The sequence below is a fragment of the Dendrobates tinctorius genome, unplaced genomic scaffold, assembly GCF_039654945.1.
Source record: "Dendrobates tinctorius isolate UK_male_01 unplaced genomic scaffold, ASM3965494v1 ptg000151l, whole genome shotgun sequence".
NCBI classification, from domain to species: Eukaryota; Metazoa; Chordata; class Amphibia; order Anura; family Dendrobatidae; genus Dendrobates; species Dendrobates tinctorius.
In genome coordinates this window covers 2,801,314-2,828,758 of record NW_027361818.1, presented here as the reverse complement: position 1 = coordinate 2,828,758, position 27,445 = coordinate 2,801,314, and the positions used below count along the sequence as shown (strand labels likewise).

Here is a 27,445-nt window from a genome sequence, read left to right as displayed (position 1 = left end):
GTATGTTGTATGTACTATGTATGTACAGTATGTATGTTGTATGAATGTAGTATATATGAAGTATGTATGTAGTATGTAGTATGTATGTTGTATATATGTAGTATGTATGTAGCATGTATGTATGTTGTATGAATGTAGTATGTTTGTAGTATATATGTAGTATGTTTGTATGTTGTATGAATGTAGTATATATGTAGTATGTATGTATGGTGTATGAATGTAGTATGTATGTAGTATGTATGTATGTTGTATGAATGTAGTATATATGTAGTATGTATGTAGTATGTATGTATGTTGTATGAATGTAGTATATATGTAGTTTGTATGTATGTTGTATGAATGTAGTATATATGAAGTATGTATGTAGTATGTATGTATCTTGTATGAATGTTGTATATATGTAGTATGTATGTATTATGTATATATGCTGTATGAATGTAGTATGTATGTAGTATGTAGTATGTAGTATGTATGTTGTATGAATGTACTATATATGAAGTATGTATGTATGTTGTATGAATGTTTTATGTATGTAGTATGTATGTTTTGTTTTTTTGCTTTTTTTTACATTCAACACATTAGCCGGATGATGGACTACTACTGTCCCATCATTGGCTAATGCGTCAATCACTGTCATTGTAGCAGGCATAGCCCGATGGGACTTGTAGTCCCATTGGACGATGCCTGCACACACACACAACCCCCGGCAGCCCGCACAGACCCCCGGCAGCCCGCACAGACCCCCGGCAGCCCGCACAGACCCCCGGCAGGCCCGCACAGACCCCCGGCAGGCCCGTACAGACCCCCGGCAGGCCCGCACAGACCCCCGGCAGGCCCATACAGACCCCGCCCGCACACACAGACACGCACAGTGTCCGCCCACGCACCGCCCACACTCTTCCCCCCTCCTGAACTGGATGTGAAAGGAAAGAAAGGGTTTATTTTTATTCCGATATTTGTGCCCCATTGACTTGCATGGGTTTCCGGTATCGGAATCGGCGATACCCGATATTTTTGGGGTATCAGTCCGATCCAATCGATCCGATATTTCCCGATATCAGAAGGTATCGCTCAACACTAGTTATGAATCATTTTTTCGATATTACATCTTGGGTGAACTATTTTTTCAATTTAATAATTGCAGAATAAGGTTTGGCTTTTTTTTGTGTACCTTATTGACTCATTCTCTATGGCCATGCACTTTTTCATAATGGTGAATGGAGTCAAAACTAGAGTTGAGTGAATTTGTTTGGGTTCCCTCTTATTCGGCAAGCTATCGCACTTACCAAATAAGCTGATCAGCTGATCGGCGCCACAGCTGCATGTGTCGCGGCTGTGTCACAGTCACAGCAAACAGGCTGTCCATGCATGTGCTGTGACTATGACACAGCCACGACACATGCAGCTGTGGCGCCGTTCAGCTGATCAGCCATCACGATCCAGGAAGCCGGGTTCCCTCTGCAGCTTATTCAGTAAGCCCGATAGCTTGCCGAATAAGAGGGAACCAAAAATATTCGCTCAACTCTCGTCATAGCATATTTATATCAGTATATGGGCATTTTGTAAAGTACTTGAGAAAGGCTCAGTGCTGTGCTGAAAGGCCGCACGGTATGTGGTAGCGGAAGTTATGTGGTAGTTATATATCTGCACTTTAATGATTTTTCACCGACCTTGATCTTGTCTCTTTCGTAATTTTTGGATTACTACCACCCTTAGCAGTGTGCACGGGGCATCCCGGTTACACTAGATGAAGGGCAGTGCTGGCTCCATTACATGAGGTGTAAACCACCTTACCCTGATACACACATTATTCCTCTTCATTTACCACAAGTTATCTGATTTGTATCTGAAATAAATGTTGCCGCTCTCTTCCCCTTTCTTCTTTTTCTCTGAATACAAAGTTTGACCCTTTAATTCTCTTCCTTCCAAAAAAGGAACCACTGCAGATTGTATGTAAGAACTTCCTCTTCTAGTCTCTTCCTCTTGCTTCATAAAAGTAAAAAATATGAAGTCGTGATCCAGATACAAAACGCACCTGATGATAACGGATCAGCAGATCAACACAGACCTACAATGAGAATTTCAATCCTGATCTTCTGTTGCTTCCATGGTAAGTCACCAGATTATCATTTACAAACTATGCGGAGACATAATTATTATGCAGATGAAGAATCAGCAATCATGAGTGTTCAGGCAGATATATCCAACTGAATAGAGATACCGGGTTAGTATACACAGTGATGTCACATTACAGGGGTAGTATACACAGTGATGTCACAGTACAGGGGTAGTATACACAGTGATGTCACATTACAGGGGTAGTATACACAGTGATGTCACAGTACAGGGGTAGTATACACAGTGATGTCACAGTACAGGGGTAGTATACACAGTGATGTCACAGTACAGGGGTAGTGTACACAGTGATGTCACAGTACAGGGGTAGTATACACAGTGATGTCACATTACAGGGGTAGTATACACAGTGATGTCACAGTACAGGGGTAGTATACACAGTGATGTCACAGTACAGGGGTAGTATACACAGTGATGTCACATTACAGGGGTAGTATACACAGTGATGTCACATTACAGGGGTAGTATACACAGTGATGTCACAGTACAGGGGTAGTATACACAGTGATGTCACAGTACAGGGGTAGTGTACACAGTGATGTCACAGTACAGGGGTAGTATACACAGTGATGTCACATTACAGGGGTAGTATACACAGTGATGTCACAGTACAGGGGTAGTATACACAGTGATGTCACATTACAGGGGTAGTATACACAGTGATGAAACAGTACAGGGGTAGTGTACACAGTGATGTCACATTACAGGGGTAGTATACACAGTGATGTCACAGTACAGGGGTAGTGTACACAGTGATGTCACAGTACAGGGGTAGTATACACAGTGATGTCACATTACAGGGGTAGTATACACAGTGATGAAACAGTACAGGGGTAGTGTACACAGTGATGTCACATTACAGGGGTAGTATACACAGTGATGTCACAGTACAGGGGTAGTGTACACAGTGATGTCACAGTACAGGGGTAGTATACACAGTGATGTCACATTACAGGGGTAGTGTACACAGTGATGTCACAGTACAGGGGTAGTGTACACAGTGATGTCACAGTACAGGGGTAGTATACACAGTGATGTCACATTACAGGGGTAGTATACACAGTGATGTCACAGTACAGGGGTAGTGTACACAGTGATGTCACATTACAGGGGTAGTATACACAGTGATGAAACAGTACAGGGGTAGTATACACAGTGATGTCACATTACAGGGGTAGTATACACAGTGATGTCACAGTACAGGGGTAGTGTACACAGTGATGTCACAGTACAGGGGTAGTATACACAGTGATGTCACATTACAGGGGTAGTATACACAGTGATGAAACAGTACAGGGGTAGTATACACAGTGATGTCACAGTACAGGGGTAGTGTACACAGTGATGTCACAGTACAGGGGTAGTGTATACAGTGATGTCACATTACAGGGGTAGTATACACAGTGATGTCACATTACAGGGGTAGTATACACAGTGATGTCACAGTACAGGGGTAGTGTACACAGTGATGTCATAGTACAGGGGTAGTATACACAGTGATGTCACATTACAGGGGTAGTATACACAGTGATGTCACAGTACAGGGGTAGTGTACACAGTGATGTCATAGTACAGGGGTAGTATACACAGTGATGTCACATTACAGGGGTAGTATACACAGTGATGTCACATTACAGGGGTAGTATACACAGTGATGTCACATTACAGGGGTAGTATACACAGTGATGTCACAGTACAGGGGTAGTGTACACAGTGATGTCACAGTACAGGGGTAGTATACACAGTGATGTCACATTACAGGGGTAGTATACACAGTGATGTCACAGTACAGGGGTAGTGTACACAGTGATGTCACAGTACAGGGGTAGTATACACAGTGATGTCACATTACAGGGGTAGTATACACAGTGATGTCACAGTACAGGGGTAGTGTACACAGTGATGTCACATTACAGGGGTAGTATACACAGTGATGAAACAGTACAGGGGTAGTATACACAGTGATGTCACAGTACAGGGGTAGTATACACAGTGATGTCACATTACAGGGGTAGTATACACAGTGATGTCACAGTACAGGGGTAGTGTACACAGTGATGTCACAGTACAGGGGTAGTATACACAGTGATGTCACATTACAGGGGTAGTATACACAGTGATGAAACAGTACAGGGGTAGTATACACAGTGATGTCACAGTACAGGGGTAGTGTACACAGTGATGTCACAGTACAGGGGTAGTGTATACAGTGATGTCACATTACAGGGGTAGTATACACAGTGATGTCACATTACAGGGGTAGTATACACAGTGATGTCACAGTACAGGGGTAGTGTACACAGTGATGTCATAGTACAGGGGTAGTATACACAGTGATGTCACATTACAGGGGTAGTATACACAGTGATGTCACAGTACAGGGGTAGTGTACACAGTGATGTCATAGTACAGGGGTAGTATACACAGTGATGTCACATTACAGGGGTAGTATACACAGTGATGTCACATTACAGGGGTAGTATACACAGTGATGTCACATTACAGGGGTAGTATACACAGTGATGTCACAGTACAGGGGTAGTGTACACAGTGATGTCACAGTACAGGGGTAGTATACACAGTGATGTCACATTACAGGGGTAGTATACACCACAGTGATGTCACAGTACAGGGGTAGTGTACACAGTGATGTCATAGTACAGGGGTAGTATACACAGTGATGTCACATTACAGGGGTAGTATACACAGTGATGTCACATTACAGGGGTAGTATACACAGTGATGAAACAGTACAGGGGTAGTATACACAGTGATGTCACAGTACAGGGGTAGTATACACAGTGATGTCACAGTACAGGGGTATTATACACAGTGATGTCACATTACAGGGGTAGTGTACACAGTGATGTCACAGTACAGGGGTAGTGTACACAGTGATGAAACAGTACAGGGGTAGTATACACAGTGATGTCACAGTACAGGGGTAGTATACACAGTGATGTCACAGTACAGGGGTAGTGTACACAGTGATGAAACAGTACAGGGGTAGAATACACAGTGATGTCACATTACAGGGGTAGTATAAACAGTGATGTCACAGTACAGGGGTAGTGTACACAGTGATGAAACAGTACAGGGGTAGAATACACAGTGATGTCACATTACAGGGGTAGTATACACAGTGATGTCGTAGTACAGGGGTAGTGTACACAGTGATGAAACAGTACAGGGGTAGAATACACAGTGATGTCACAGTACAGGGGTAGTGTACACTGTGATGTCACAGTAGAGGGGTAGTATACACAGTGATGTCACAGTACAGGGGTAGAATACACAGTGATGTCATAGTACAGGGGTAGCATACACAGTGATGTCACAGTACAGGGGTAGTGTACACAGTGATGTCACAATACAGGTGTTGTATACACAGTGATGTCACAGTACAGGGGTAGTGTACACAGTGATGTCATAGTACAGGGATAGTATACACAGTGATGTCACAGTACAGGGGTAGAATACACAGTGATGTCATCGTGCAGGGGTAGTTTACACCGTGATGTCACAGTACAGGGGTAGTAAACACAGTGATGTCACCGTACAGGGGTAGTTTACACCGTGATGTCACAGTACAGGTGTTGTATACACAGTGATGTCACAATACAGGGGTAGTGTACACAGCGATGTTACAATACAGGGTACTGTATACAGTGATGTCACAATACAAGGGTAGTATACACAGTGATGTCCAAGTACAGGGGTAGTATACACAGTGATGTCACCGTACAGGGGTAGTGTACACATTGATGTCACAGTACAGGGGTAGTATACACCGTGATGTCACAGTACAGGTGTTGTATACACAGTGATGTCACAATACAGGGGTAGTGTACAAAGCGATGTCACAGTACAGGGGTAGTGTATACAGTGATGTCACAGTACAGGGTAGTGTACACAGTGATGTCACAATACAGGGGTAGTATACACAGTGATGTCCAAGTACAGGGGTAGTGTATACAGTGATGTCACAGTACAGGTGTTGTATACACAGTGATGTCACAGTACAGGGGTAGTGTACACAGTGATGTCACAGAACGGGGTAGTATGCACATTGATGTCACAGTACAGGGGTAGTGTATACAGTGATGTCAAAGTACAGGGGTAGTGTACACAGTGATGTCACAGTACAGGGGTAGTGTACACAGTAATGTCACAATACAGGGGTAGTGTATACAGTGATGTCAAAGTACAGGGGTACTGTATACAGTGATGTCACAGTACAGGTGTAGTATACACAGTGATGTCACAGTACAGGGGAAGTGTACACAGTGATGTCATAGTACAGGGGTAGTGTACACAGTGATGTCACAGTACAGGTGCAGTATACACAGTGATGTCACAGTACAGGGGTAGTGTACACAGTGATGTCACAGTACAGGTGCAATATACACAGTGATGTCACAGTACAGGGGTAGTGTACACAGTGATGTCGTAGTACAGGGGTAGTGTATACAGTGATGTCACAGTACAGGTGTAGTATACACAGTGATGTCACAGTACAGGGGAAGTGTACACAGTGATGTCACAGTACAGGTGCAGTATACACAGTGATGTCACAGTACAGGGGTAGTGTACACAGTGATGTCGTAGTACAGGGGTAGTGTATACAGTGATGTCACAGTACAGGGGTAGTATACACAGTGATGTCACAGTACAGGGGTAGTGTACACAGTGATGTCGTAGTACAGGGGTAGTGTATACAGTGATGTCACAGTACAGGGGTAGTATACACAGTGATGTCACAGTACAGGGGTAGTGTACACAGTGATGTCATAGTACAGGGGTAGTGTATACAGTGATGTCACAGTACAGGTGCAGTATACACAGTGATGTCACAGTACAGGGGTAGTGTACACAGTGATGTCACAGTACAGGTGCAATATACACAGTGATGTCACAGTACAGGGGTAGTGTACACAGTGATGTCGTAGTACAGGGGTAGTGTATACAGTGATGTCACAGTACAGGGGTAGTATACACAGTGATGTCACAGTATAGGGGTAGTATACACAGTGATGTCATAGTACAGGGGTAGTGTATACAGTGATGTCACAGTACAGGGGTAGTATACACAGTGATGTCACATTACAGGGGTAGTATACACAGTGATGTCACATTACAGGGGTAGTATGCACAGTGATGTCACAGTACAGGGGTATTATACACAGTGATGTCACAGTACAGGGGTAGTGTACACTGTGATGTCACAGTACAGGGGTAGAATACACAGTGATGTCACAGTACAGGGGTAGAATACACAGTAATGTCACAGTAGAGGGATAGTATACACAGTGATGTAACGGTACAGGGGTAGTGTACACAGTGATGTCACAGTAGAGGGATATTATACACAGTGATGTCACAGTACAGGGGTAGAATACACAGTGATGTCATCGTGCAGGGGTAGTGTACACCGTGATGTCACAGTACAGGGGTAGTTTACACCGTGATGTCACAGTACAGGGGTAGTGTACACAGTGATGTCACAGTACAGGGGTAGTGTACACAGTGATGTCACAGTACAGGGGTAGTATACACAGTGATGTCACCGTACAGGGGTAGCTTACACCGTGATGTCACATTACAGGTGTTGTATACACAGTGATGTCACAATACAGGGGTAGTGTACACAGCGATGTCACAGTACAGGGTAGTGTATACAGTGATGTCACAATACAGGGGTAGTATACACAGTGATGTCTAAGTACAGGGGTAGTATACACAGTGATGTCACCATACAGGGGTAGAGTACACAGTGATGTCACAGTACAGGGGTAGTATACACAGTGATGTCACCGTTCAGGTGTTGTATACACAGTGATGTCACAATACAGGGGTAGTGTACACAGCGATGTCACAGTACAGGGGTAGTATACACCGTGATGTCACAGTACAGGTGTTGTATACACAGTGATGTCACAATACAGGGGTAGTGTACACAGCGATGTCACAGTACAGGGGTTGTGTACACAGTGATGTCCAAGTACAGGGGTAGTATACACAGTGATGTCACCGTACAGGGGTAGAATACACAGTGATGTCACAGTACAGGGGTAGTGTACACTGTGATGTCACAGTACAGGGGTAGAAAACACAGTGATGTCACAGTACAGGGGTAGTGTACACTGTGATGTCACAGTAGAGGGGTAGTATACACAGTGATGTCACAGTACAGGGGTAGAATACACAGTGATGTCATAGTACAGGGGTAGCATACACAGTGATGTCACAGTACAGTGGTAGTGTGCACAGTGATGTCACAGTAGAGGGATATTATACACAGTGATGTCACAGTACAGAGGTAGAATACACAGTGATGTCATCGTGCAGGGGTAGTTTACACCGTGATGTCACAGTACAGGGGTAGTGTACACAGTGATGTCACAATACAGGTGTTGTATACACAGTGATGTCACAGTACAGGGGTAGTGTACACAGTGATGTCATAGTACAGGGATAGTATACACAGTGATGTCACAGTACAGGGGTAGAATACACAGTGATGTCATCGTGCAGGGGTAGTTTACACCGTGATGTCACAGTACAGGGGTAGTAAACACAGTGATGTCACCGTACAGGGGTAGTTTACACAGTGATGTCACAGTACAGGGTAGTGTACACAGTGATGTCACAATACAGGGGTAGTATACACAGTGATGTCCAAGTACAGGGGTAGTGTATACAGTGATGTCACAGTACAGGTGTTGTATACACAGTGATGTTACAGTACAGGGGTAGTGTACACAGTGATGTCACAGAACGGGGTAGTATGCACATTGATGTCACAGTACAGGGGTAGTGTATACAGTGTTGTCAAAGTACAGGGGTAGTGTACACAGTGATGTCACAGTACAGGGGTAGTGTACACAGTAATGTCACAGTACAGGGGTAGTGTATACAGTGATGTCAAAGTACAGGGGTACTGTATACAGTGATGTCACAGTAGAGGGATATTATACACAGTGATGTCACAGTACAGGGGTAGAATACACAGTGATGTCATCGTGCAGGGGTAGTTTACACCGTGATGTCACAGTACAGGGGTAGTTTACACCGTGATGTCACAGTACAGGGGTAGTGTACACAGTGATGTCACAGTACAGGGGTAGTGTACACAGTGATGTCACAGTACAGGGGTAGTGTACACAGTGATGTCACCGTACAGGGGTAGCTTACACCGTGATGACACATTACAGGTGTTGTATACACAGTGATGTCACAATACAGGGGTAGTGTACACAGCGATGTCACAGTACAGGGTAGTGTATACAGTGATGTCACAATACAGGGGTAGTATACACAGTGATGTCCAAGTACAGGGGTAGTATACACAGTGATGTCACCATACAGGGGTAGAGTACACAGTGATGTCACAGTACAGGGGTAGTATACACAGTGATGTCACCGTTCAGGTGTTGTATACACAGTGATGTCACAATACAGGGGTAGTGTACACAGCGATGTCACAGTACAGGGGTAGTATACACCGTGATGTCACAGTACAGGTGTTGTATACACAGTGATGTCACAATACAGGGTAGTGTATACAGTGATGTCACAATACAGGGGTAGTATACACAGTGATGTCCAAGTACAGGGGTAGTGTACACAGTGATGTCACAGAACGGGGTAGTATGCACATTGATGTCACAGTACAGGGGTAGTGTATACAGTGATGTCAAAGTACAGGGGTAGTGTACACAGTGATGTCACAGTACAGGGGTAGTGTACACAGTGATGTCACAATACAGGGGTAGTGTAAACAGTGATGTCACAGTACAGGGGTAGTGTACACAGTAATGTCACAATACAGGGGTATTGTATACAGTGATGTCAAAGTACAGGGGTACTGTATACAGTGATGTCACAGTACAGGTGTAGTATACACAGTGATGTCACAGTACAGGGGTAGTGTACACAGTGATGTCATAGTACAGGGGTAGTGTACACAGTGATGTCATAGTACAGGGGTAGTATACACAGTGATGTCACAGTACAGGGGTAGTGTACACAGTGATGTCACAGTACAGGTGCAGTATACACAGTGATGTCACAGTACAGGGGTATTGTACACAGTGATGTCGTAGTACAGGGGTAGTGTATACAGTGATGTCACAGTACAGGTGTAGTATACACAGTGATGTCACAGTACAGTGGTAGTGTACACAGTGATGTCATAGTACAGGGGTAGTGTACACAGTGATGTCATAGTACAGGGGTAGTATATACAGTGATGTCACAGTACAGGGGTAGTGTACACAGTGATGTCACAGTACAGGTGCAGTATACACAGTGATGTCACAGTACAGGGGTAGTGTACACAGTGATGTCGTAGTACAGGGGTAGTGTATACAGTGATGTCACAGTACAGGGGTAGTATACACAGTGATGTCACAGTACAGGGGTAGTGTACACAGTGATGTCGTAGTACAGGGGTAGTGTATACAGTGATGTCACAGTACAGGGGTAGTATACACAGTGATGTCACAGTACAGGGGTAGTGTACACAGTGTTGTCGTAGTACAGGGGTAGTGTATACAGTGATGTCACAGTACAGGTGCAGTATACACAGTGATGTCACAGTACAGGGGTAGTGTACACAGTGATGTCACAGTACAGGTGCAGTATACACAGTGATGTCACAGTACAGGGGTAGTGTACACAGTGATGTCGTAGTACAGGGGTAGTGTATACAGTGATGTCACAGTACAGGGGTAGTGTACACAGTGATGTCATAGTACAGGGGTAGTGTATACAGTGATGTCACAGTAATTGGGTAGTATACACAGTGATGTCTCAGTACAGGGGTAGTATACACAGTGATGTCACTATGTGGGGTAGTATATAAAGCGATGTCACCGTACAGTGGTAGCGTACACAGTGATGTCATTGTGCAGGGGTATTATACACAGTGATGTCACAACTCAGGGGTATTATAAACAGTGATGTCACAATACAGGGGTATTATACACAGTGATGTCATGGTACAGGGGTAGTATACACAGTGATGTCACAGTACAGGTGTTGTATACACAGTGATGTCACAGTACAGGGGTAGTATACACAGTGATGTCACAGTACAGGGGTAGTGTACACAGTGATGTCACCGTACAGGGGTAGTTTACACAGTGATGTCACAGTACAGGGGTTACGTACACAGTGATGTCACAGTACAGGGGTAGTATACACCGTGATGTCACAGTACAGGTGTAGCATACACAGTGATGTCACAGTACAGGGGTAGTATACACAGTGATGTCACAGTACAGGGGTAGTGTACACAGTCATGTCACAATACAGGGGTAGTGTATACAGTGATGTCACAGTACAGGGGTATTGTACACAGTGATACCACAGTACAGGGGTAGTTTTCACACTGATGTCACAATACAGGGGTAGTATACACAGTGATGTCACAGTACAGAGGTGGTATACACTGTGATGTCACAGCACAGGGGTAGTATAGACAGTGATGACACAGTACAGGGGTATTATACACAGTGATATCATAATACAGGGGTAGTTTATACAATGATGTCACAATACAGGGGTAGTGTATACAGTGATGTCACAGTACAGGGGTAGTGTACACAGTGATGTCACAGTACAGGTGTTGTATACACAGTGATGTCACAGTACAGGGGTAGTGTATACAGTGATGTCAAAGTACAGGTGTAGTATACACAGTGATGTCACAGTACAGGGGTAGTGTACACAGTGATGTCACAGTACAGGGGTAGTGTACACAGTAATGTCACAATACAGGGGTCGTGTATACAGTGATGTCAAAGTACAGGGGTACTGTATACAATGATGTCACAGTACAGGTGTAGTATACACAGTGATGTCACAGTACAGGGGTAGTGTACACAGTGATGTCATAGTACAGGGGTAGTGTACACAGTGATGTCATAGTACAGGGGTAGTATACACAGTGATGTCACAGTACAGGGGTAGTGTACACAGTGATGTCACAGTACAGGTGCAGTATACACAGTGATGTCACAGTACAAGGGTAGTGTACACAGTGATGTCATAGTACAGGGTTATTGTATACAGTGATGTCACAGTACAGGGGTAGTATACACAGTGATGTCACAGTACAGGGGTAGTGTACACAGTGATGTCATAGTACAGGGGTAGTGTATAAAGTGATGTCACAGTACAGGGGTAGTATACACAGTGATGTCACAGTACAGGGGTAGTATACATAGTGATGTCACTATGTGGGGTAGTATATAAAGCGATGTCACCGTACAGTGGTAGCGTACACAGTGATGTCATCGTGCAGGGGTATTATACACAGTGATGTCACATTACAGGGGTAGTATGCACAGTGATGTCACAGTACAGGGGTATTATACACAGTGATGTCACAGTACAGGGGTAGTGTACACTGTGATGTCACAGTACAGGGGTAGAATACACAGTGATGTCACAGTACAGGGGTAGAATACACAGTAATGTCACAGTAGAGGGATAGTATACACAGTGATGTAACGGTACAGGGGTAGTGTACACAGTGATGTCACAGTAGAGGGATATTATACACAGTGATGTCACAGTACAGGGGTAGAATACACAGTGATGTCATCGTGCAGGGGTAGTTTACACCGTGATGTCACAGTACAGGGGTAGTTTACACCGTGATGTCACAGTACAGGGGTAGTGTACACAGTGATGTCACAGTACAGGGGTAGTGTACACAGTGATGTCACAGTACAGGGGTAGTATACACAGTGATGTCACCGTACAGGGGTAGCTTACACCGTGATGTCACATTACAGGTGTTGTATACACAGTGATGTCACAATACAGGGGTAGTGTACACAGCGATGTCACAGTACAGGGTAGTGTATACAGTGATGTCACAATACAGGGGTAGTATACACAGTGATGTCTAAGTACAGGGGTAGTATACACAGTGATGTCACCATACAGGGGTAGAGTACACAGTGATGTCACAGTACAGGGGTAGTATACACAGTGATGTCACCGTTCAGGTGTTGTATACACAGTGATGTCACAATACAGGGGTAGTGTACACAGCGATGTCACAGTACTGGGGTAGTATACACCGTGATGTCACAGTACAGGTGTTGTATACACAGTGATGTCACAATACAGGGGTAGTGTACACAGCGATGTCACAGTACAGGGGTTGTGTACACAGTGATGTCCAAGTACAGGGGTAGTATACACAGTGATGTCACCGTACAGGGGTAGAATACACAGTGATGTCACAGTACAGGGGTAGTGTACACTGTGATGTCACAGTACAGGGGTAGAAAACACAGTGATGTCACAGTACAGGGGTAGTGTACACTGTGATGTCACAGTAGAGGGGTAGTATACACAGTGATGTCACAGTACAGGGGTAGAATACACAGTGATGTCATAGTACAGGGGTAGCATACACAGTGATGTCACAGTACAGTGGTAGTGTGCACAGTGATGTCACAGTAGAGGGATATTATACACAGTGATGTCACAGTACAGAGGTAGAATACACAGTGATGTCATCGTGCAGGGGTAGTTTACACCGTGATGTCACAGTACAGGGGTAGTGTACACAGTGATGTCACAATACAGGTGTTGTATACACAGTGATGTCACAGTACAGGGGTAGTGTACACAGTGATGTCATAGTACAGGGATAGTATACACAGTGATGTCACAGTACAGGGGTAGAATACACAGTGATGTCATCGTGCAGGGGTAGTTTACACCGTGATGTCACAGTACAGGGGTAGTAAACACAGTGATGTCACCGTACAGGGGTAGTTTACACAGTGATGTCACAGTACAGGGTAGTGTACACAGTGATGTCACAATACAGGGGTAGTATACACAGTGATGTCCAAGTACAGGGGTAGTGTATACAGTGATGTCACAGTACAGGTGTTGTATACACAGTGATGTCACAGTACAGGGGTAGTGTACACAGTGATGTCACAGAACGGGGTAGTATGCACATTGATGTCACAGTACAGGGGTAGTGTATACAGTGTTGTCAAAGTACAGGGGTAGTGTACACAGTGATGTCACAGTACAGGGGTAGTGTACACAGTAATGTCACAGTACAGGGGTAGTGTATACAGTGATGTCAAAGTACAGGGGTACTGTATACAGTGATGTCACAGTAGAGGGATATTATACACAGTGATGTCACAGTACAGGGGTAGAATACACAGTGATGTCATCGTGCAGGGGTAGTTTACACCGTGATGTCACAGTACAGGGGTAGTTTACACCGTGATGTCACAGTACAGGGGTAGTGTACACAGTGATGTCACAGTACAGGGGTAGTGTACACAGTGATGTCACAGTACAGGGGTAGTGTACACAGTGATGTCACCGTACAGGGGTAGCTTACACCGTGATGACACATTACAGGTGTTGTATACACAGTGATGTCACAATACAGGGGTAGTGTACACAGCGATGTCACAGTACAGGGTAGTGTATACAGTGATGTCACAATACAGGGGTAGTATACACAGTGATGTCCAAGTACAGGGGTAGTATACACAGTGATGTCACCATACAGGGGTAGAGTACACAGTGATGTCACAGTACAGGGGTAGTATACACAGTGATGTCACCGTTCAGGTGTTGTATACACAGTGATGTCACAATACAGGGGTAGTGTACACAGCGATGTCACAGTACAGGGGTAGTATACACCGTGATGTCACAGTACAGGTGTTGTATACACAGTGATGTCACAATACAGGGTAGTGTATACAGTGATGTCACAATACAGGGGTAGTATACACAGTGATGTCCAAGTACAGGGGTAGTGTACACAGTGATGTCACAGAACGGGGTAGTATGCACATTGATGTCACAGTACAGGGGTAGTGTATACAGTGATGTCAAAGTACAGGGGTAGTGTACACAGTGATGTCACAGTACAGGGGTAGTGTACACAGTGATGTCACAATACAGGGGTAGTGTAAACAGTGATGTCACAGTACAGGGGTAGTGTACACAGTAATGTCACAATACAGGGGTATTGTATACAGTGATGTCAAAGTACAGGGGTACTGTATACAGTGATGTCACAGTACAGGTGTAGTATACACAGTGATGTCACAGTACAGGGGTAGTGTACACAGTGATGTCATAGTACAGGGGTAGTGTACACAGTGATGTCATAGTACAGGGGTAGTATACACAGTGATGTCACAGTACAGGGGTAGTGTACACAGTGATGTCACAGTACAGGTGCAGTATACACAGTGATGTCACAGTACAGGGGTATTGTACACAGTGATGTCGTAGTACAGGGGTAGTGTATACAGTGATGTCACAGTACAGGTGTAGTATACACAGTGATGTCACAGTACAGTGGTAGTGTACACAGTGATGTCATAGTACAGGGGTAGTGTACACAGTGATGTCATAGTACAGGGGTAGTATATACAGTGATGTCACAGTACAGGGGTAGTGTACACAGTGATGTCACAGTACAGGTGCAGTATACACAGTGATGTCACAGTACAGGGGTAGTGTACACAGTGATGTCGTAGTACAGGGGTAGTGTATACAGTGATGTCACAGTACAGGGGTAGTATACACAGTGATGTCACAGTACAGGGGTAGTGTACACAGTGATGTCGTAGTACAGGGGTAGTGTATACAGTGATGTCACAGTACAGGGGTAGTATACACAGTGATGTCACAGTACAGGGGTAGTGTACACAGTGTTGTCGTAGTACAGGGGTAGTGTATACAGTGATGTCACAGTACAGGTGCAGTATACACAGTGATGTCACAGTACAGGGGTAGTGTACACAGTGATGTCACAGTACAGGTGCAGTATACACAGTGATGTCACAGTACAGGGGTAGTGTACACAGTGATGTCGTAGTACAGGGGTAGTGTATACAGTGATGTCACAGTACAGGGGTAGTGTACACAGTGATGTCATAGTACAGGGGTAGTGTATACAGTGATGTCACAGTAATTGGGTAGTATACACAGTGATGTCTCAGTACAGGGGTAGTATACACAGTGATGTCACTATGTGGGGTAGTATATAAAGCGATGTCACCGTACAGTGGTAGCGTACACAGTGATGTCATCGTGCAGGGGTATTATACACAGTGATGTCACAACTCAGGGGTATTATAAACAGTGATGTCACAATACAGGGGTATTATACACAGTGATGTCATGGTACAGGGGTAGTATACACAGTGATGTCACAGTACAGGTGTTGTATACACAGTGATGTCACAGTACAGGGGTAGTATACACAGTGATGTCACAGTACAGGGGTAGTGTACACAGTGATGTCACCGTACAGGGGTAGTTTACACAGTGATGTCACAGTACAGGGGTTACGTACACAGTGATGTCACAGTACAGGGGTAGTATACACCGTGATGTCACAGCACAGGTGTAGCATACACAGTGATGTCACAGTACAGGGGTAGTATACACAGTGATGTCACAGTACAGGGGTAGTGTACACAGTCATGTCACAATACAGGGGTAGTGTATACAGTGATGTCACAGTACAGGGGTATTGTACACAGTGATACCACAGTACAGGGGTAGTTTTCACACTGATGTCACAATACAGGGGTAGTATACACAGTGATGTCACAGTACAGAGGTGGTATACACTGTGATGTCACAGCACAGGGGTAGTATAGACAGTGATGACACAGTACAGGGGTATTATACACAGTGATATCATAATACAGGGGTAGTTTATACAATGATGTCACAATACAGGGGTAGTGTATACAGTGATGTCACAGTACAGGGGTAGTGTACACAGTGATGTCACAGTACAGGTGTTGTATACACAGTGATGTCACAGTACAGGGGTAGTGTATACAGTGATGTCAAAGTACAGGTGTAGTATACACAGTGATGTCACAGTACAGGGGTAGTGTACACAGTGATGTCACAGTACAGGGGTAGTGTACACAGTAATGTCACAATACAGGGGTAGTGTATACAGTGATGTCAAAGTACAGGGGTACTGTATACAATGATGTCACAGTACAGGTGTAGTATACACAGTGATGTCACAGTACAGGGGTAGTGTACACAGTGATGTCATAGTACAGGGGTAGTGTACACAGTGATGTCATAGTACAGGGGTAGTATACACAGTGATGTCACAGTACAGGGGTAGTGTACACAGTGATGTCACAGTACAGGTGCAGTATACACAGTGATGTCACAGTACAAGGGTAGTGTACACAGTGATGTCATAGTACAGGGTTATTGTATACAGTGATGTCACAGTACAGGGGTAGTATACACAGTGATGTCACAGTACAGGGGTAGTGTACACAGTGATGTCATAGTACAGGGGTAGTGTATAAAGTGATGTCACAGTACAGGGGTAGTATACACAGTGATGTCACAGTACAGGGGTAGTATACATAGTGATGTCACTATGTGGGGTAGTATATAAAGCGATGTCACCGTACAGTGGTAGCGTACACAGTGATGTCATCGTGCAGGGGTATTATACACAGTGATGTCACAACACAGGGGTATTATAAACAGTGATGTCACAATACAGGGGTATTATACACAGTGATGTCATGGTACAGGGGTAGCATACACAGTGATGTCACAGTACAGGTGTTGTATACACAGTGATGTCACAATACAGGGGTAGTATACACAGTGATGTCACAGTACAGGGGTAGTATACACAGTGATGTCACCGTACAGGGGTAGTTTACACAGTGATGTCACAGTACAAGGGTTACGTACACAGTGATGTCACAGTACAGGGGTTACGTACACAGTGATGTCACAGTACAGGGGTAGTATACACCGTGATGTCACAGTACCGGTGTAGCATACATGGTGATGTCACAGTACAGGGGTAGTATACACAGTGATGTCACAGTACAGGGGTATTGTACACAGTGATACCACAGTACAGGGGTAGTTTACACACTGATGTCACAATACAGGGGTAGTATACACACTGATGTCACAGTACAGGTGAAGTATACACAGTGATGTCACCGTACAGTGGTAGTGCACACAGTGATGTCACCGAACAGGGGTAGTATACACAGTGATGTCACAGTACAGTGGTGGTATACACTGTGATGTCACAGCACAGGGGTAGTATAGACAGTGATAACACAGTACAGGGGTATTATACACAGTGATATCATAATACAGGGGTAGTATACACAGTGATGTCACAGTACAGGTGTTGTATACACAGTGATGTCACAGTACAGGGGTAGTATACACAGTGATGTCACAGTACAGGGGTAGTGTACACAGTGATGTCATAGTACAGGGGTATTGTATACAGTGATGTCACAGTACAGGGGTAGTATACACAGTGATGTCACAGTACAGGGGTAGTGTACACAGTGATGTCATAGTACAGGGGTAGTGTATACAGGGATGTCACAGTACAGGTGCAGTATACACAGTGATGTCACAGTACAGGGGTAGTGTACACAGTGATGTCATAGTACAGGGGTAGTGTATACAGTGATGTCACAGTACAGGGGTAGTATACACAGTGATGTCACAGTACAGGGGTAGTGTACACAGTGATGTCATAGTACAGGGGTAGTGTATACAGTGATGTCACAGTACAGGTGCAGTATACACAGTGATGTCACAGTACAGGGGTAGTGTACACAGTGATGTCATAGTACAGGGGTAGTATACACAGTGATGTCACAGTACAGGGGTAGTATACACAGTGATGTCACTATGTGGGGTAGTATATAAAGCGATGTCACCGTACAGTGGTAGCGTACACAGTGATGTCATCGTGCAGGGGTATTATACACAGTGATGTCACAACACAGGGGTATTATAAACAGTGATGTCACAATACAGGGGTATTATACACAGTGATGTCATGGTACAGGGGTAGCATACACAGTGATGTCACAGTACAGGTGTTGTATACACAGTGATGTCACAGTACACGGGTAGTATACACAGTGATGTCACAGTACATTGGTAGTATACACAGTGATGTCACCGTACAGGGGTAGTTTACACAGTGATGTCACAGTACAGGGGTTACGTACACAGTGATGTCACAGTACAGGGGTTACGTACACAGTGATGTCACAGTACAGGGGTAGTATACACCGTGATGTCACAGTACAGGTGTAGCATACACAGTGATGTCACAGTACAGGGGTAGTATACACAGTGATGTCACAGTACAGGGGTAGTGTACACAGTGATGTCACAATACAGGGGTAGTGTATACAGTGATGTCACAGTACAGGGGTATTGTACACAGTGATACCACAGTACAGGGGTAGTTTACACACTGATGTCACAATACAGGGGTAGTATACACACTGATGTCACAGTACAGGTGAAGTATACACAGTGATGTCACCGTACAGTGGTAGTGCACACAGTGATGTCACCGAACAGGGGTAGTATACACAGTGATGTCACAGTACAGGGGTGGTATACACTGTGATTTCACAGCACAGGGGTAGTATAGACAGTGATGACACAGTACAGGGGTATTATACACAGTGATATCATAATACAGGGGTAGTATACACAGTGATGTCACAGTACAGGTGTTGTATACACAGTGATGTCACAGTACAGGGGTAGTATACACAGTGATGTCACAGTACAGGGGTAGTATACACAGTGATGTCACAGTACAGGGGTAGTGTACACAGTGATGTCACAATACAGGGGTAGTGTATACAGTGATGTCACAGTACAGGGGTATTGTAAACAGTGATGCCACAGTACAGGGGTAGTTTACACACTGATGTCACAATACAGGGGTAGTATACACACTGATATCACAGTACAGGTAAGTATACACAGTGATGTCACCGTACAGTGGTAGTGCACACAGTGATGTCACCGAACAGGGGTAGTATACACAGTGATGTCACAGTACAGGGGTAGTATAGACAGTGATGACATAGTACAGGGGTATTATACACAGTGATATCATAATTCAGGGGTAGTATACACAGTGATGTCACAGTACAGGGGTAGTATACACAGTGATGTCACAGTACTGGGGTAGTATAAAGAGTGATGTCACCATGCGCGGTAGTATATACAGTGATGTCACCATACAGTGGTAGTGTGCACAGTGATGTCATCGTGCATGGGTAGTATACACAGTGATATCACAGTACAGGGGTGGTATACACAGTGATGTCACAATACAGGGGTAGTGTACACAGTGATGTCACAGTACAGTGGTAGTGCACACAGTAATGTCACCGTACATGGGTAGTATACACAGTGATGTCACAGCACAGGGGTAGTATACACAGTGATGTCGCAGTACAGGGGTATTATACACAGTGATGTCACAGTACAGGTGTTGTATACACAGTGATGTCACAGTACAGGGGTAGTATACACAGTGATGACACAGTACAGGGGTAGTATACACAGTGATGTCACCGTACAGGGGTAGTATACACCGTGATGTCACAATACAGGAGTTACGTACACAGTGATGTCACAGTGCAGGGGTAGTATACACAGTGATGTCGTAGTAATGGGGTAGTATACACAGTGATGTCACAGTACAGTGGTAGTGTACACAGTGATGTCACCGTACAGGTGTAGTATACACAGTGATGTCACCGTACAGGGGTAGTGTACTCAGTGATGTCACAATACAGCGGTAGTGTATACAGTGATGTCACAGTACAGGGGTAGTATACACAGTGATGCAACCGTACAGCGGTAGTATACACAGTGATGTCACAGTACAGGGGTAGTATACACAGTGATGTCACAGTACAGTGGTAGTGTACACAGTGATGTCACAGTACAGGTGTAGTATGCACATTGATGTCACAGTACAGGGCTACTATACACAGTGATGTAACAGTACAGGGGTAGTGTACACAGTGATGTCACAATACAGGGGTAGTGTATACAGTGATGTCACAGTACAGGGGTAGTGTACACAGTGATGTCACAATGCAGGGGTAGTGTATACAGTGATGTCACAGTACAGTGTTAGTGTACACAGTGATGTCACCGTACAGGGGTAGTATACACAGTGATGTCACAGTACAGGGGTATTATACACAGTTATGTCACAGTACAGGGGTAGTGTACACAGTGCTGTCACAGTACAATGTTAGTATACATAGTGCAGGGGTAGTATACACAGTGATGTCACAGTACAGGGGTAGTGTACTCAGTGATGTCACAGTACAATGTTAGTATACACAGTGATGTCACAGTGCAGGGGTAGTATACACAGTGATGTCACAGTACAAGGGTAGTGTACTCAGTGATGTCACAGTACAGGGGTAGTATACACAGTGATGTCACAGTACAGTGGTAGTGTACACAGTGATGTCACAGTACAGGTGTAGTATGCACATTGATGTCACAGTACAGGGCTACTATACACAGTGATGTAACAGTACAGGGGTAGTGTACACAGTGATGTCACAATACAGGGGTAGTGTATACAGTGATGTCACAGTACAGGGGTAGTGTACACAGTGATGTCACGATACAGGGGTAGTGTATACAGTGATGTCACAGTACAGTGTTAGTGTACACAGTGATGTCACAGTACAAGGGTAGTATACACAGTGATGTCACAGTACAGGGGTATTATACACAGTTATGTCACAGTACAGGGGTAGTGTACACAGTGCTGTCACAGTACAATGTTAGTATACATAGTGCAGGGGTAGTATACACAGTGATGTCACAGTACAGCGGTAGTGTACTCAGTGATGTCACAGTACAATGTTAGTATACACAGTGATGTCACAGTGCAGGGGTAGTATACACAGTGATGTCACAGTACAAGGGTAGTGTACTCAGTGATGTCACAGAACAGGGGTAGTATACACATTGATGTGTACACAGTGATGTCACAGTACAGGGTAAGTATACACAGTGATGTCACAGTAGAGGGGTAGTGTACTCAGTGATGTCACTGTACAGAGGTAACATACACCATTGTTAAACTGCATTTTTTTAAAGCAGTGACATTTTATGTAGCATTTATCATGCTAGAGTTGGGCCTCAAACACCTTGCCACTCACAAAACAATAGTTTGTTAAAAAATGGTATTGTTATATTAATACTGCAGTCTTATACTGTAAGTCCATCTGTAGAGGGCAAATATTGCTGGCATTGTAATACGGTTTACAACATTTTCTCAGCAGCTTTATATCATATGTAATTTAAAAAGAAATGGCCGGAGTGAGCCTCCCGGCCCCCTGTAGGAGGCGTGGGCAGAGGCCATCATGACGGGGGGGGTTGGAAGGTTTAGTGGAGGGAAGGGTTAATGGGGAAGGGGAGCTAGGGGGTATTTAAGCCAGGGGCTGGGTGTTCCCGTCCTCTGTTCCCACCCTCTGTTCCCGCTTTCCCAGCTCCAGAACAGTCCCACATGCTTACCGGGATGTCTGGAGTGGATCAGGCCCTGGACAGACTGCGGGCGGCAGCGGCGCGGCAGCCTCCGGGATGGTTGGAGGCTCAAGTGGCTGGCCTGCTTCAGGGGGCACCAGCACAGGCCGAGGTGAGAGAGCGGAGATCCAGGCGGGTGAGGCCTCCGGAACGGCTCTCGCCCGACACCGCTCCCCGGGCATCGCGTCGCCACCGGAGCCCCTCCCGGGACCCTCCAGGCCGCGCGACGCTCACCCCCCCGTCCAGGGCGTCGTGGCCTGGGAGGAATCCTCAGGTGCGGCGAGGCCCTGCGACGGTGTCCGGACGTTCGCCCCGGGGCAGGAGGGGGGCGGAGCCGGCGCACGCCCGGCTTCAGGCTGCACCAGCTCCTTCGGAGGGCCGTGGCGGTTATGGATGGGCCGCGCGGCCTTCCTCTTCAGCCACATGTATTTCGGCCGCCGGCAGAGTGGCGGCCTGCCGGGTGGCAGGGCCGGGTTTTTCTTCGTCCCCCAGCGGTGCGGGGGAACCGGCCGCAGCGGGGGGCGCTGCTACGCTGGCCCCGCAGCTGCGCCTGCTTCAGACGAGGTGACAACACCTTACAGCCCTGTGGCTGCAGCAAGACTGGTGGGCAGCCTGGCGGGGTCGGTGCCGGCTGCAGGAAGATTCGGGCAAAGGAGGACGGTTTCGGGCTCCCAGCTGTCGTGGGGGGCCCTAGACGCCCAGGTGCAATGTGATGGCACATCGGCAGGAACTCTCAGCGGGGGGTGCCAGGAGGCTTTCGACTTGGGAATACCACTGCCTGGTTCAGTCCAGGGGTTCAGGCCTCCCACCCCAGCCCTTGCTGCGGGGGTGTTAGGGGTACAACAACGCGGCAGCGAGTCCGCCACCAGGAGTCGCGAGGTCCACGAGGCGTTGGGGATCCAGGCTTTCCGGCTGGAGGGCACACATCCCCCTCGCAGCCCGGTGAGTATGTGTCTATGTTCCCAGTTTGTCAACCGCTTTTATCTTCGTCAGTGGTGGTAGGGGGGCCCTCAGCAGAATCCAGTGGCGTCGGGTTTGAGGCTGGGTTGAGCAGTTCAGGGTCGGCCGGGGGCGTGTGTGATATGCTGGCGGATGTGCATAGCTTGCTGTCGCGCTTGGAGTGGGGTTTTGTTGGGTCGTCACCAGTAGCAGCGTGGGTCGGGCCGCAGGGCGGAGGGTTGTCAGGTTAGTGCGTGGCAGTGCCGGGCCCTCGCTCTGGCGAGCCAGTGTCGGTGTTGGTGCAAACCGACAGAGAAAAGGAGTGTTGTGTGCATCTGGATGATCGGGCGCATGGTGAGGTGTACGTGCGCTTCGAAGGTTCATTGGGGGCTCATTTAAAAAAGGAGGTGAAAGAGCGGATTTGGAATATGTGGAAATATTTTCGTTATTGCCTCTTGAGAAGTTTAATTTGGATAAAAGTAAGAAAGAGGTAGCAAAAAGGAAGAGGAAGAAAAGCGGAGATGGCGCTTGATTCCTCAGACATTTGTAAATTGGCAGCAAGCTTTTGCCATTTTGGCAAGTGTTATTGGGGAAAAGGCCCCTGACAATTGCTCTGCGCTGTTTTGTTATTTGGACGCTATTGGAGAGACTTAGGCTACTTTCACACATCAGGTTTTCGGCGTCAGGCGCGATCCGGCGTCGTGCCGGAACGCCGGATCCGGCAAATGTTTCGTAAAGCCGGATGTGACGGATCCGGTTTTCTGCCGGATCCGTCTTTTTCTTGACAGACAAAACCGGATCCGTCTCATCCGGTTCATCCGTTTTTCTATCCGTTTTTCGACGGATTACGCCGGATCCGGTTTTTAAAATTGACCCTTGTGGCCTTCCAAACGGGATTGGCTACTGGAAAACTATATATAGCATGTTCCTACAGCCCTTCTTTGACAGGTTGTAGAGGAGAAAGTGCAGGTTGGAGAGAAGAGCAAGTTACTGGCGAAGATGGATGTTGTCATTGGAAATATTTTGAAGAATTTGGCGGATTTTACAGCGGAGGCGAATCGTTTGAGGGTGATTGTTCTGGAGAAGGAGAGAGCGAGACAGCAGCGCATCAGAATCGTAGACGACGTTTGTGGATCCACCCCATCACAGCCAAGAGAATGACGCGTGGGGTCTATTCTACACTATGCATGGACCTTCGACGAAACCCGGATAAATTTTTTGGATATGTTAGGATGAAAATGGAGAATTTTGATTACTTGGTGGAGCGCATTGCACACCTCATAAGAAAAGCGGACACCTATTGCCGCTTCTCTGTTTCACCCGCAGAGCGTCTGATGGTGACTTTAAGGTAAGCCACATTTATTGGATATGCTCGCATCAGAGCACACTTTCACTGCAATCTTGTTGGTGGTAGTTTGCATCTCCAAGTGTTATAGGTCAGTTTTGGTATGTAATGCTGTGATTTAAAACTAATTTATTGTTTTTTAATTCCCCACAGATTTCTTGCAACTGGAGAATCCCTTTCGTCACTGCATTTCCAGTACAGACTCGGGATTTCCACCATATCTGGAATTGTGAAGTACACATGCCGTGCACTGTGGGACTCCTTAGCTGAAGAGTTTTTACCAGAGCCCACAACAGAGAGGTGGATTGAAATTGCTGACAAGTTTCAACAGATATGTCAGTTTCCAAACTGCTTGGGCGCTGTGGACGGGAAACATATCCGCATTGTAAAGCCAGCTGGATCGGGATCGGAATATTTCAATTACAAGAAATATTTTTCAATTGTCCTCATGGCCATCGCTGACGCGGAATACAAATTTATTGCGGTTGATATTGGGGCCTATGGCCGCTCCAATGACTCTCAAGTTTTCAAACTGTCTGCCATGGGGCGTAAACTTTATGGAAACACCCTCCAGTTCCCACCACCTAGACCGCTGCCGCAAACATCAGGTCCACCTATGCCATTTGTCTGTGTAGGGGATGAAGCCTTCCAGCTGTCAGAACACCTTTTGAAACCGTACTCTAGCAGAGGATTGACAAGACCAAAACACATTTTTAATTACCGCCTCACAAGAGCAAGAAGAATGGTTGAATGTACCTTTGGTATTCTGACAGCCAAATGGCGGGTCCTATTGACTGCGATCAACCTCAAGACAGAAACTGTGGACGAGGTGATCAAAGCTTGTGTGGTACTCCACAATTTTGTTATCTGCAAGGAACCCATTTCCATTGAGGACACCTCTGAAGAAACCACCTTGCAAGATTACCATGACATTACCACTAGAAGTTCTGTGACGGTTTCAGTAATGAGGGACAATTTTGCACTATACTTTATGTCACCTCAAGGCAGAGTACACTGGCAGGATGACAGAGTGTGAAAGATTTGTGCCCAACCAAACTTGTGTACCTTCTGTACCAACAGTATATACCTTTGCCAACCAAAGTTGGCTATCTTGTCATGGTCTCTATTTTTAGCTTTAGGCCACAGGTGTGTACCTGGTTGTGTTTTATGCAAAGTATTTCACCTTTTAACAAAAGTTGTGTACATTGTTAGGAAATCACCAACAATAAACACAACTTTTTAGGTGAAATACTTTGCTTCAAACACAACCAGGAACACAACTGTGGCAAAAAGCTAAAATTTACCCACAGTTATATACCTAGTTTTGAATACCATTTCACCTTTTAAATACCCTGTATTTAACCTTTTTCGCCGCAGAAAGAAATGACAGACAACCAGTGTAAAATAATTTAACTTTTATTGAAAAATGTTTTTTTTAGTAAACTTTTTTTAAATTTTAATAAACTTGTTTAATAAAACTTTGAAACTATAAAACTGAAACCATAAAACTGCTCATTTTTATTTAAATACACACATTATAAATCTGTGTAGTGTGTGGTGGAAATACTGCTGTAGGGGCTGCTGGACACTTCGACACTGGGAGTGTGGAGAGAGGACTGGGATCGTGGTGGGGAAGGAACAGTTAGAGGTGAAGGTGTGGAAAAAACTACAGAATGGGTGGACATGTGGGAAGCAGAAGAGGTGGTGGGTGGTGGAGTGGAGGGTTGGGCAGGGACTGTAGGAGCAGATGATGTTGATGGCAAGTTGTATGGGGAAGGAGTTTGGTACGGGGCAGGTTGCTGGAAGTGGGGAGATGTCTGGTACGGGGCAGGTTGCTGGAAGTGGGGAGATGTCTGGTATGGGGCAGGTTGCTGGAAGTGGGGAGATGTCTGGTACGGGGCAGGTTGCTGGAAGTGGGGAGATGTCTGGTACTGGTGAGGTTGCTGCTACTGGGGAGTTTGCAGGTACTGGGGAGGTTGCTGGTACTGGGGAGGTTGCTGGTGCTGGGGAGGTGGATGGTGCTGGGGAGGTTGCTGGTGCTGGGGAGGTTGCTGGTACTGGGGAGGTTGCTGGTGCTGGGGAGGTTGCTGGTGCTGGGGAGGTTGCTGGTGCTGGGGAGGTTGCTGGTGCTGGGGAGGTGGATGGTGCTGGGGAGGTGGATGGTGCTGGGGAGGTGGATGGTGCTGGGGAGGTGGATGGTATGTAATAGGAGGGGGAGGATGGAAAGTGGCTGGAGGGGGTGTAGATGTAATAGGAGGGGGAGGATGGAAAGTGGCTGGAGGGGGTGTAGATGTAATAGGAGGGGGAGGATGGAAAGTGGCTGGAGGGGGTGCAGGTGGAGGAACTACTGTGGTGGGAGGAGGAGGTTGGGAGGTAACTTGCTGGAGAGCAGTGTGGCATGAATGCATTACATGCATCTGCTGGGCAGGAGAGAGCGTTTCCATGCGCTCCACAACAAACCTGAAAAAGGTGTGGTTTGGCGAAGTTCTTGCTTCTGAATGCATGGTTTGCAGAAGTGTCTTCACCTCCAGAATGCTGGAGTTGATCTGCTGATAGCCTGCGGAGATTTGCTCTGACAAGACTTTTAGACAGTTCTGG

The 27,445-nt window shown here is 45.9% G+C and overlaps 1 protein-coding gene across 1 annotated transcript in view; it reads left to right on the top strand.

Annotated features, from left to right (window-relative positions):
* Positions 1–1,964: 1,964 nt before the first annotated feature.
* The window catches only part of LOC141050186 (uncharacterized), a 126,684-nt gene continuing 101,203 nt past the window's right edge, over positions 1,965–27,445 (top strand). The window contains exon 1 of the mRNA XM_073547020.1: positions 1,965–2,110. Within this exon, the coding sequence (XP_073403121.1) occupies positions 2,074–2,110 (37 nt within the window). The 5' untranslated portion in view covers positions 1,965–2,073. The remainder of the gene's footprint in view (positions 2,111–27,445) is intronic.